Source organism: Penicillium nucicola (genome assembly GCF_028828085.1).
Source record: "Penicillium nucicola strain IBT 29836 chromosome Unknown utg000010l, whole genome shotgun sequence".
NCBI lineage: Eukaryota > Fungi > Ascomycota > Eurotiomycetes > Eurotiales > Aspergillaceae > Penicillium > Penicillium nucicola.
Genome location: NW_026643134.1, coordinates 1,747,829 through 1,760,294, shown reverse-complemented (window position 1 = coordinate 1,760,294; position 12,466 = coordinate 1,747,829). Strand labels below are relative to the sequence as shown.

The 12,466-nt window shown below is 51.0% G+C and overlaps 3 protein-coding genes across 3 annotated transcripts; 2 read left to right on the top strand and 1 right to left on the bottom strand.

Annotated features, from left to right (window-relative positions):
- Positions 1–309: 309 nt before the first annotated feature.
- On the top strand, positions 310–1,974 carry N7511_009215 (C2H2-type zinc finger protein; the record flags this gene model as incomplete). The annotated part of the gene is made up of 4 exons (XM_057131592.1): positions 310–1,075; positions 1,126–1,249; positions 1,294–1,892; positions 1,949–1,974. The coding sequence occupies 4 exons, from the start codon at positions 310–312 to the stop codon at positions 1,972–1,974; spliced, it is 1,515 nt and encodes a 504-aa protein (XP_056979580.1).
- Positions 1,975–9,003: 7,029 nt separating this feature from the next.
- Positions 9,004–9,609, top strand: N7511_009214 (uncharacterized protein; the record flags this gene model as incomplete). The annotated part of the gene is made up of 1 exon (XM_057131591.1): positions 9,004–9,609. One exon carries the CDS (start codon positions 9,004–9,006, stop codon positions 9,607–9,609), a length of 606 nt encoding a protein of 201 aa, XP_056979579.1.
- Positions 9,610–10,125: 516 nt separating this feature from the next.
- On the bottom strand, positions 10,126–11,367 carry N7511_009213 (agmatine deiminase family protein; the record flags this gene model as incomplete). Its single annotated transcript, XM_057131590.1, has 1 exon — positions 10,126–11,367. The coding sequence occupies one exon, from the start codon at positions 11,365–11,367 to the stop codon at positions 10,126–10,128; it is 1,242 nt and encodes a 413-aa protein (XP_056979578.1).
- Between the last annotated feature and the right edge of the window lie 1,099 nt (positions 11,368–12,466).

Sequence of the window (12,466 nt, the reverse complement as noted above, 5' to 3'; positions counted from 1 at the left end):
ACGCTGACAACGTGCGGATAAATCACACTTCTTTGCCGTGGGGACATCTTCTTCAATTAAGCATTCTCTTCTCTTATTCTCTCTTCTTCATCCTGTGGAGTCCCGAGTTTCAGAATTACCCTTTCCTCGTGATCTGTGATCTGTGAAGTCGTTTCGCCTCCGGGGAAAATTTCGTCAAACAAGGAGCTGCGCTTCAAGGGAAAAAAAAAATCGAGATTGCAGTTTTCAGAGTTCGATGATTCAGTTACCGTGAACAACAACTTATTCCCTCGATCTCTCTCTCTCTCTCTCTTTTTTTCTCTACATACAATGGATCCCAGATCGCACCCTTCCCGTCCTCCCTCCACCAGCTTGCCTCCAGGCTCCACGCCCATGTCTTCGACTCCCATCTCGAGCATGCACATGCCACAATACTCGATGCAGCCGCAGTACCCGGTCTCGCAGCCGCACACTCTGCCTCCTCTGCAGCCGCATCACCCTCAGTCGCCCGCACCGCACCATTACATGGGCCAGCCGTACCGCCCGGATCTGTCGCGGTATCCCGCTTCAACTCACGATGTCTATGGGGCCTCGACGGCCCCTATGATGCCGCACTCGACTGTCGGTAGCCTTCCGCCGTCGTCTATGTTGAATCTTCCTAATCCTCAAACACAGGCGCATCAGCAGTACCCCCCACCTCCCCCGAGCGTCCTCCCGCCCGCATCCACCGCTCAGAGCTACCCTCAGCCGATTGCCCCGGCTCCCCCACGCGACCGCCGCCCCGATTTCAATGGTCTCCCCTCCGGTGCTTTCAGCTATTCCGATGGTAAGGGTTGGGGAATGACACCTGACGTGAATGGCGGGAACGGCTCCCCCTACGCTAAGGAACAGCCTCGCACACAGGTCGTAGGCTCCCAGGGCCGTCGTGGCATCTTGCCCAGTGTCCCTGGCCGCGCGACTCCCGTGGCCAACGGTGTCAATGGCACCGCGAAGAGCACCACCATCCCCGCCAAGGACGCCGATGGAAAATTCCCCTGCCCGCACTGTAACAAGACTTACCTCCACGCGAAGCACCTGAAGCGTCATCTCCTGAGACGTGAGTTGAGGAAATTGAGGAGTGAATTGACATTGGCTAACGCGTCACAGACACCGGTGATCGCCCCTACATGTGTGTTCTTTGCAAGGACACCTTCTCTCGTAGTGACATCTTGAAGCGTCACTTCCAAAAGTGCTCGATTCGTCGGGGTAACCCGACTGGTGCCACTCACCTGTCGCACCCCCAGGCCCATCTGAAGCGGTCTCAGCAGCAAGCAGCTGCGGCTGCCGCGGCCAACCCCCGAAGCCGCTCCAGGATGAAGTCAGTAATACTGTCCCCCACTCCAATGGTGTCATGGGTGCGCATTTCGATGGGGCCGTGAATGGCAATGGAATGGCCGCTGGCCGTCCCGCCTACACGGATCAGCAGCCGCTTGGCTTCACGATGCAGTCTGTCAACGGCATGAACCGTGGTCCCGGTGACGACGCGTTCTCCGCTGGCCAGGCGCAAGCGCGAGCCTCGTGGATGGCTGCGCCCAAGCAAAATCCGTATCTCATGCACCACGGTGTAGATGCCCATGGCCAGCAGCTGACGGTTGATCGTCCACTTGAACAGGTAAAGCCCCTGGTCCATCCTGACCACAAGCCGGTGATGCCCGGTCCCCCTTCACATCCCGCCGGTGTTGACTGGAATTCGATGTTTCAGCATGGCGCCTCAGATGGTTACATCAACCCCGTTTTCCCCCACTCCATGGCCGCGGGCCAAGAGTCCATCCACGCTCCCGTCGACCACGACCGCAAGTACTACCCTGCCACCACTGCCCCCGAGGGCGGCATGAACGGTCTGTACCTTGCCTCGACCACCATGGGTGGTGACGGTTAGTCAATTGTCCCTCTCATTCTCTTTACCAATTCGCATATTAAACAATACCAGGTACCGTGCAGCCCGCGAGACAGTAGACAAGTGAATTCGATCAGAAAGCAAGATGAGATAGGAGATTGAAAAAGCGTCTGACGAATCAAGAGAAAAATCCACTCTTCTTCCGCAGCGCCGGGGGTAGGACTTCTGCTCTCCACCCTCTCAACCAAACCGTCCATCCCACCACTTTCTGCTGGTGTAAATTCACAGGTCGCGATTCTCTATCCTCAATTCCGCAACGACAGTCCTCTGATCCGAACCGCCCTCGACACCCGACCCTTCCATTCTTGAAGCTCGCAGCGGCGTTCCGTGCCCCGGCGTCCGTATCCGTCCGGTTTTGTTTTTTTTGTATCGTGGTCCTTGATGGCCCTCACCTCATTTTTATTTTCTTTATCCATTCTACATTCGATTCAATTCTGTTCCCATCAGGCGTGGGTTGTGTCTCTCCTGCATCTCTTTCTCCTTACTTTACACCCTTATGTCATATATTAAGTGGGACTTGATTTGCGATCCTTGGTTGTTGTTACTCTTTACACTTACTCTCAACCCTCCCCTCCTCCCCATCTCCATGATTCCATTGCCCATTGGAGTTCGTGTTTGTGCTCGTGTTTATGGGAGGAGGGGAAACCCTGTTGAGCGGTATAGTGGGTGGTTTGTTCCGGCGTCTTCATACTATAGACATGGGCATGTGATTTGTTCTATTCATCTTTTTGCGCGAGTGTTCGATCATCAGAAAGAAGAAAAAAGCTCTTTTCTTTACTCTTTACGTTTTTCTTTTATCTTTACTTTTCTTATGGGATGGCTGTTGTCGGTTTTATTACTTTTCTTTGCAATTTTTACCTGGTGCATCTTTTTGGAGGTCTGGGCTGTGCATGTGCATGTGCATGTGCATCGCTTGGCCTTTCTTTTCTTTCTCTCCTGTGTTAGTAAAATCGATCCAAGGCGCGGTTTACAGTCTATGTGCTATGTGAATTGTCGGTCTGCTTTGGGCTAACATCACATCGTGTGATTTACGTGTTTCCCTTTCTGTTTATATTTGATTATGCTTTTGGGAGAAGCTGTTGGAAATAGACTTTCTTATAATCTTTCACATGTCTTTTGGGTGTAGATGAGTAGACAGTAGATGCAGGATGTTTGTTCGAGTGCGTCACAATCACAGGTTACTCGTAGTTGCAGCTGAACCTGCATTACAGGGTACCTTTTTTTTCTGCCTCGAGATATAGAATCGAAGAGTGGACGTGTCCACAGTGAAGTCACCGTGACCATCACCTCCCTCAAGGGGTCAAGTTTTCTTAATCACTTAGAAGTACGCAGAGGAGACTTTCATTAGGCCCTTGTCAACCTACTGTATAGTCGCCTGTACCCAGCAGAAAGAGGGGGAGGCATGGATCATAGGCTCACTCGTGTCTTGTAATTTAGCCAGGACTTTGCAGACGCAGAGAATGCAAAATGTATCTTGCTTCATCTTATTCTGTTACTTGGAATTTGGAATTGCGTGGGTGGAAACTTGGGTATCTGTGCGTGGTCGAGTGCAGTAGGTAAAAAGACAAGAAGGAGCGTATGGGCCGTGGATGTTGTCTTACAGGGTGATTGGTAGGAGGCCTGTTGAGAGGATGCATCGTCATGAGCGGAGTTAAGAGCAGTGTAGTCTACAAGGTCTTGACTGTGTGTATCATTTTGCTCTGGTGTTTGGTATTGAGAGAGAATGGGCTTGTCTATAGAAGAGCATGAGGCAAGCAGCTGGGTACGGATATGATCAGGAACAAGAGTAAGGCCGACGAAGGCGAAACAGAGATACAGACAGCCGTAGAGAGAAAAAGATTTGTCTCGTGAAGGTTTAGCTCGAAGGGAGTATGTGAGAGATGTAGTACTGCAGTCCACGGGTACTATACTAGCACAGACAATCATGCAGGCTGCATACACAACAAACAATCTCAAGTACTATGGAGAAGACTATCCAAGTGTCCAGAACCTCTTTCCATATAGTGTTGAGACTTATATTACATCTTATAGGTTGTGGCATGTTACAATACAATGCAATAGAAACTACAATGACTGAAGAAGGTTGGAGGAAGTAGACTTGAAGATGGACCATTTATTTCATCTAATACATGGAAATAGCATGTCTCATGGAGGTGACGAAACGATCAAAACTAGACAACGTAGGGGATACATGGGGGCAGAATGAGAGGACCTAAGACCGAAGACCGTGGTGTCAAATGATGTGTCACGGTAGAGTTGATGAGTGACGGGGCAAGCCAGGAGCCTGAAGGGTGGACCGTGGATAGTAGTTGGTCAGATGGATGTCATATAATGTTGACACATGAGGCAAGATAGTAAGCCTTGAAGGACATGGTCATGAAAGGCATGACAGATGTCAGAAGAAGTGGACATGTTGGTCATGAAGGGCATGACAGATGTCAGAAGAAGTGGACATGTTGGTCATGAAGGGCATGACAGATGTCAGACGTGGTGGACATGTTGGTCATGAAGGACGATGGAAGTAGACATGGAGGTCGAGGAGGTCACGAAGGTTGGAGGATATGGACGTTGGATGTCAAGAAAGTTGACCATGAAAGATGAAGGCCACAACAAATGAAGAACACAGAAGATGGAGGCCACAGAAGATGGAGGCCACAGAAGATGGAGGTCACAGAAGATGGAGGCCATGAGAGATGGAGGCCATGAGAGATGGAGGCCATGAGAGATGGAGGCCATGAGAGATGGAGGCCATGAGAGATGAAGGCCATGAGAGATGGAGAATGTGCCAGTGTTGAATGCCGAGTGCCAATGCCTGTCGATTCCAGTGTCGAGTGTGCCCGTCGATTCATATCCATGTATCCCACTCGCTACAAGAAACGAGGACTCATTTTCATATCCCGTTGTACCGTCAATTCCCGATGTTCGTCGGTCGTCGATTCTTAATACCCGTCGATTCACGAACTCCACACGCTACAAGAAGCGGGGACACTTAATATCCCTTTGTACCATCGATTGTTGATGCCCGTCAACTCATCCACGTATCCCACTCGTTACAAGAAACGGGGGCTCTTATATTCATATCCCGTTGCACCGTCAATTCTCGATGTTCGTCGGTCGTCGGTCGTCGGTCGTCGGTCGTCGGTCGTCGATTTCTCCCGTCAATTCATATCCAGGTATCCCACTCGCTACAAGAAGCGAGGACTCATATTCATATCCCGTTGTACCGTCGAAGGTTGTTGATCTGGAAGGCAAGGCAAAAGGCAAGGCATGAGATAAGAGTTGATGTATGTCAGGAGGTATGACATGTGTGGAAGGTTGATGGATGTCAGAAGGTATGACATGTATGGAAGGTTGATCCAATTGATGTGTGTATCTATAGCAAGACATGTTAGTCATGAAGGTGAAGGGTCATGAAGGTGAAGGGTCATGAAGGTGAAGGGTCATGAAGGTGAAGGGTCATGAAGGTGAAGGGTCATGAAGGTGAAGGGTCATGAAGGTGAAGGGTCATGAAGGTGAAGGGTCATGAAGGTGAAGGGTCATGAAGGTGAAGGGTCATGAAGGTGAAGGGTCATGAAGGTGAAGGGTCATGAAGGTGAAGGGTCATGAAGGTGAAGGGTCATGAAGGTGAAGGGTCATGAAGGTGAAGGGTCATGAAGGTGAAGGGTCATGAAGGTGAAGGGTCATGAAGGTCAAGTGACATGAAAGGGCATGAAGGTCAAGTGACATGAAGGGTCATGAAGGTAAAGGGTAAAGAAAGAAGAAACAAACATAGACAATATAGATCATGGATGGTGGACAACCATGAGAGATGATGCAAGGTTGGATGAAGTCAGGATGTGGGGATGAGACCCGACCTCGGGACCCCCTGGCCAGGAGGGTCCTTCAGAAGGGAAACACCAGAAGAATGAGAGATATGAAGAAAGAAAGAAGAAATGAGAGAGAAAGGAAGAGGAGAAGGGTATATATAGATAAATCCTCGAATATGATTGGCTGGAGCCAATGCAAACTCCGGGGTCGACCAATCAGAGACGGAGGCGTGACGGGCCGCACCCGCATGGCGTGTTGATCTGCCGAGGATTGGCACGTTCTGCACGGATGCCGAGACTTCAAGGGTCCCCCAAAACTTTTGTAGATCCAGTAGAGCCTTAAAATCTTCAAAAATAGATTTATAAGACTTGTTTGAATATATGGTGCTTTTTCTGAACCTTGAAGCGATGAGTTTGGCCCAGGAGATGGGTTTCGCCAAGGAGGGCCTGTGTTGTGATTGCAAGGGCCCTGCATATGCCCACAGCACGCTCAAATTGCTTCAGATTGCAATGAAAAGTACTTGACAATATTTGGCTAGCCTTGAGCTACGATTTGAGCTACATTTGGTCACTCCACGATGCTGAGGCCCTCCAGGAGCCACCAGTGCATGAAGTGCCTGGGAACAGCGCCTGAACGCCGCAAAATGAGGTCTTTGGAGGCCATTGTTCTCATCCCCATATCTAGCCACAGCCATCAGATCCCATCAAATAAAGTATATCACTGTATCCAGCTAGTCTAGAGCTACATTTTGAGCTACAGTATAATACTCCACGATGTTGAGGCCGTAAAGGATTTCGGGGCCAGCGCCTGGATGCCGCACAACAGCCACTCCAATATAAGACCACCGCACTTGTATGGAGTCAAGGGAGCTCTATTACGGTATTCAGCAAGTCTAGAGCTACGATTTGAGCCACAGTAGACACTCCACGATGTTGAGGCCGTACAGGATCCCGGGTCCAGCGCCTGGATGCCGCACAACAGCCACTCCGATATGAAGCCACCACGCTCGTATGGGATTGAAGGAGCTACATTACAGTATTCAGCAAGTCCAGAGCTACGATTTGAGCTACAGTAGGATACTCTACGACTTGGAGGCCATACAAGCGTCTCAGGGTCATCACAGCCCAGAAGCGCCAGGATTATCCTGGAGAGTGGACATGAATGGCGACAGAGGGGGTCGTACATCACTCCAATGAGCGAGAATCAAGCGGTAGACTAGAGCTACGCATACGGGTCTACGAACTAGACAGCCTGCTTGGCTTTGACTATGCTTACGACCGCTTTGCAATGGCTCCTGTGGCCAGGAGATCTTCTCTGGGGTACAAATCACTGTCTGCTACATGGGAATGTGCTTTAGGGGTCATAATGCCGGTGACCAGCACGTATCTAGTCCTGGGAGTCTGTTTCTGCGTGGAGACTCGCTGGAGTGGGGATCTGGTGTACGGGAATAGCTTCATTCTGGGGGGCCATGGCCTGTTATTTAGTCACATTTAATCCAGATTCCTGGGTGTTGGGTCTCCAGCACGTGAAGACTGTCTACGAGCAGTCCTCTGGGGCCATATGGTGCCATTATCTACCTTAAACAGACCTGGGGGAGACACAGAGACGATTTCTACAAGACAGGATATCGTACTACGTCGAGGTCTATCTGTTAAGATGGACTTGTAATGGGATCAGCTTTTCTTACGGACTAGAGACCAAGAGCCCGAAGCATGAGCCATTGAGAATTGAGCATGGGCTCAAGTACCCAATAACCAGACCAGAAGGCGACTTAGGGTCAAGAATCCATTGACGAGCTTGAATACTACAGGCGAACGGGTGTGCTAGCAAGGACCAAGAAATTAAAACCTACTGCTAGACCGAGCGAACATTTTCTGTGTTATGAAAACAACTTCTCCTTGGTGACTCACAAGGTCCACGACCTCCACCAGGAGCACGGCTGCATCTTCACAGTGCAGAGATCACCCGTGAGCTCACGAGGCGAGACCGAGCAGTCTGATAGAACCCATTCTCCAAGTCCAGAGAGACCCTTGATCGGCCTGATTGCTGACAGGACATTACAACAGCAGGATCAAGGACTTCTACGGTTGACGAGCTCACGAGCCGGACCTCCAGTGAGACTCTCGCCTGTCTTCTGGGCGAGCTACGACGCTGACCATACGCTACGATATACTCTTTCCAGATCCCGGACCGCCCTGTTCCCGACGAAGCCTCACGAACGAGAGGAGAACCGAGAAAAACGGACGGAAAACAGTGGCACACGTTGAAACGGGGTGTGTGAAAATACAACAGGGAAATGGCACGTCTGTCTGCAAAGATGATCAGATTAGAGCTACGGAGGGACTGAAACTTCCAAAGCCACTGCATCTTCTCCAAAAGACATCGGACAACCATCAATGATTGGATGAACATTGGGCCGGAGTGAGACGAGCAAGGTGAGATGAATGGAACATCTGTCTATGGGAAATGGACAAATGGCATCGGGTTGAGCATATCTATACTAAGATTTATTCCCAAGGAACGAACTACAACGAAAGGAAGACGACACAACTCTCGACTATACTACGAACGGCATTACTAGAGCTTCTTGGGGAACCGAACAACCGAGGCAAGGGAATACACCATAGTATTGGATGGCCAAATAAGAGAATGGCAGCACTGCATAAGTGCCAAGGATGACTATGGCTGCAACGGGCTTCACGGGTGCTACGGATCTTTCAGGGTCGCTTTTCATCCTTGTGTCCGGAGGCCAAGAGATCATGTGCCCGGTCTTAGCCGTGCCTCCGAGGTATTCCTTGTCTGGAGGGTATCTGGAGCTATTGGACTTGATGGAGGACCATGTCTATGTGAGGGGGAGTACTGGTGAAGCTCTGGATATCTGCATCTCCAAATACCCGTTCATGAGGGTTCCGATAAGATGGCAATAAGCATTCCAATGTGGCACTGATTGTCGCATGTGCCTAGGCTCCTGCAGCATTCTATAGAGAACTAAAGACTATAAACACCACAATAGAGTCCTTTGTATAAAAGCTATCCAAACCTTTCCACGACACACAAGACAAAGAAAGTCCAATAGATCAGATCCCCAGATCCCAAGATCCCAAAAAAAGGCTCCGAAAACTCCCATTGCGACGTCATGGCCATAATACAACGACTGTGATTGGAGCGCCTACGGGTTCGGGAACTTCCAAGGTGGACGGGAACCGCTTCTCCACTTCAAGACCTCCATTTCTCACTTTCATCTCTGGATCTTCCAGTTTCTCCGTTCACGCCGACAGATCATGTCAACCAACCGTCCATTCCTAGCCAACTTCCTGGCCGCCTTCCGCGCCCAGTCAACCTACAAAGCAGCCTCCCAGCCCGTGGGCAGCGGCGGCACCTCCTCTCTCTCCAGCGCTCAAATCTCCCAGAGCGCCCGCGCCATCGCCACAAAAGCAGCCAACTCAGCGCAAGCTGGCTCATCGTCCGGTGGCTCAGGGTCGGGCCCAGCTTCTCACCACTCGCACCATAACCACCACACCCACACTTCATCCTCCACATCAGCGGGCACAGCGGGGCCCGTGCAAGGACCCGCCCCGGCCCCGGCCCACCACTATCACCACTCGACTGCCCAGGCGGATACCTCATTCCCTTCGTCACCACCGACTCCGGCTTCCTCAACCCCCATCCCGATCAACCGGGCTCCAGCTGATCGTCAGCGTCGCGGCAGTGACAGTTCCAGTGGCTCCGGCGGGTTCCGCGATGCTATAGGGCCCGAGAAGTGGTATATTGGGGGCCGGACCCCGGCTGGTGAAGAGCGGTTCTATCGTCTTGGGATGGTGACCAAGGGTGGCGGGCGGCTTGGAGGAAGTGGACGGGTTGGCAGCATCGACCAGTTGAGTCTGTGATGAGACTGTGGTCGCTTCTTCTTCTGCTTATGTATCTCCCTCGATACGAAGCTGCCTTTTGGACCACGATCATATTGGTCGCACTGATGCTTACGAACTTCATGCTTGTGTTTTCTGTTTTGGTTCATTCGTGTGGCCTATGGCATTTACCGGGCGTCACCGGGACGGCGTTTTTCTCACTCTTGATTTATGGAGGGCTGGGGAATGGGTTTTTTCTTCTATTGGCTTTGCTGGTTCAAAGGAAGCCCCAAAAAGACATACATTTACACGATTTCTTACATGACTTATGATCGGCGATTTTGTTACCTCTTTACTTTCTCTCCTCTCTTTTTGCCTGCACCGCAAAGCCTGACCAAAAGTGCATGGATTCCGATATCAGATCAAGGAAACTATCAATATCACGTTCTACTTGAATTTACTAAGTGATCTATACGCATACCTTGCTAGCGTATCTGGCTAGTTAAAGCAATAAACATCATCAAATCATCCAACGTTGAATTCGATAATCGACTAAAATCACAGAACCTGCTGCGTAACACAATGCAAGACACCCCCAGTCCTAGGCAAAGCATTAACAGCAACCTGCTTAACAACCCTTTCAGGAACAAGACTCTTCATCAACTCGAACGCATTCTGGTCGGCAACCGGATCCCCAAACGCAGGCATGACCAAACCCCCATTTGCAAAATAAAAGTTAACATACGAAGCCGCCGGTGCAGCCTCCTCCCCAGGCAAATCGCCCTTCACAAACTTAGGATCAGGCTCAACCACATCATGAACCTCAATCTTCCGTCCACGCGCATCAACAGAATCCTTCAACACCCCCCGAATCTCTTCATAAACATCCCAGTGAACCCTCTCCGCACTCTCATGTGGTCGACAGACAACAACAACACCAGGCCGCACGAACCTCGCCTCGGCATCAATATGCACATCAGTAACATCCAGCCCAACACGCCCGGGGAACCAAATAAACTTGGTAACACCCAGCAGCCGACCCAACTCCGCTTCGATCTCTTCCCGCTCCAATCCCGGATTCCGCGGCGCACCAAGAATACTACTCTCAGTCGCCATGAATGTCCCCTCACCATCAATCTCAATGCCACCACCTTCAAGCCGGATATGCGTTGAAACACGGGTCACTGGCTCCGGACTCGCGTGCGCAGACCGTGCAGCTACCGCCTCATTCTCTAGGTCCAGCACTGCCCGAGCGAAATCCGTGTTCTCGGCTATGGCTGCGTCGTCCATGACAGGCCAGTCTGCGTACGCGGGTGTCTGTTCCAGCGCCAGTGCTGCGGCGGGTGAGGCGCTGCTGCCGTAGATCCGTTCACCGGTTTTGTGGCCCCATTCGCAGAATTGGAAGTCGACTGCGTAGCGCGCGTTGTCGTGGACGCCTCGCACGTAAACGGGGCCTGTGTCGCGGATCCAGACGTGGTTTGTTGGTGCTTGGATTAGAGTTATTGGGTGTGGGAGGGTGGATTCTGAGGGCTGGATCGAGGAGAGGAGAGACTGCGCATGTGCTTGGTCTTCTGGGCGGACGTGCAGGCGCACTGGCTCGAAGGTTGCGATTGTTTTTGCTAGGTTTATGATTTCGTTGCTTGTTTTTGTGTGGAGTTCTGGGAGGAGGGAGCGGCGCGATGGGAAGCTAAGCAGCGTTGCTAGGTGGGGTGTTGTTTCTGCTGGGCATGTGTATTGTTGGCTTGCTGCTTGGGTTTTGGCTCGTCGTTGGATATGCCAGGTTTTGTTGGTGGGAGCCATTGCAATTGCGGTGGTGTGTTTGAAGAGGCTGGAGTTGAGAAACGAAGCTTTGGAGTGTTGGAGTGATAGTCGCGAGTTCTTGATAGAGTCAGATCACATGCATATCAATGATATCACCGGAGTACTTACGGTCGCTAGCTTTGGAGCGCGTCGTAGTAACTGAAGAGACATTGAAGAGACAGGGACCTGAGCAGAGTCCGACTCGGTATTTATGTAGAGCAGACAGTAGACAACGAATGTGGTTAAAATCAAGAGAAGACCGATGAAGTCAACAAGTCGAGAACCCAAAACGGGCAATGGATGACTGCCGATGAGTTGCCTGATTGGGATAGTCCAACCGAGGTGCCTCCAAGGAGCCTCCAAGGAGCCTCACTTGGCTTTCATTCTCTCTTCGTCTCCCAACCACAACATTGGAATGGCAGTCAGAGCTACCAACACTCTCAATGTTCCTGTCATCGCGCTCCACCCCCATCGATACTCCACGAACCCACCCCAGAGCGGTCCGAAAAACACACCCGCAAATTGGCACATACTCTGCAGCCCGAATCCTTGTGCCACAGCACCGTTCAATCCCAGCATGCAGTGATGCTGAGTTTCCATGATAGTAAGAGCTAGCTGGGTCTCGACGTACATGGCTGGTGTGCAGGCGTGAATGAAGATTCCCGTGAAAAACACTAGTAACACGAGCAGCACAATCTGCCCGATGGAGCTCCCCTCAACAAATCGGAGACATATCAGGGTGGGCGAAAGTGCAACGAAGCAGTCAAAGGACACAAAACGCGCACCAAATCGGTCGGTGATGGAGCCTGGTGACAGTATCAGTGATTGTCTCCGTGAGATCAACAAGGCCCTCACCAAACAGGGGTTCAAAAAATGCTCAAATTGCCATTGGGAGGAAGACCAGTCCCATACCAAGGGTGTTCCAGCCAAGTTTCATCTCCACAAACATGGGAAGTGCCTGTGGTGATCAGCAAATGATCTTGATACACGCCTTATCCGCAACCTACCGCATCAAAAGCAGAGAGCAATAGTCCTTGGACAAGTAATGCTGCTGAAGAAATTAATACTCGGCGCTGCTTGAGTATCTGTAAAAGAACCT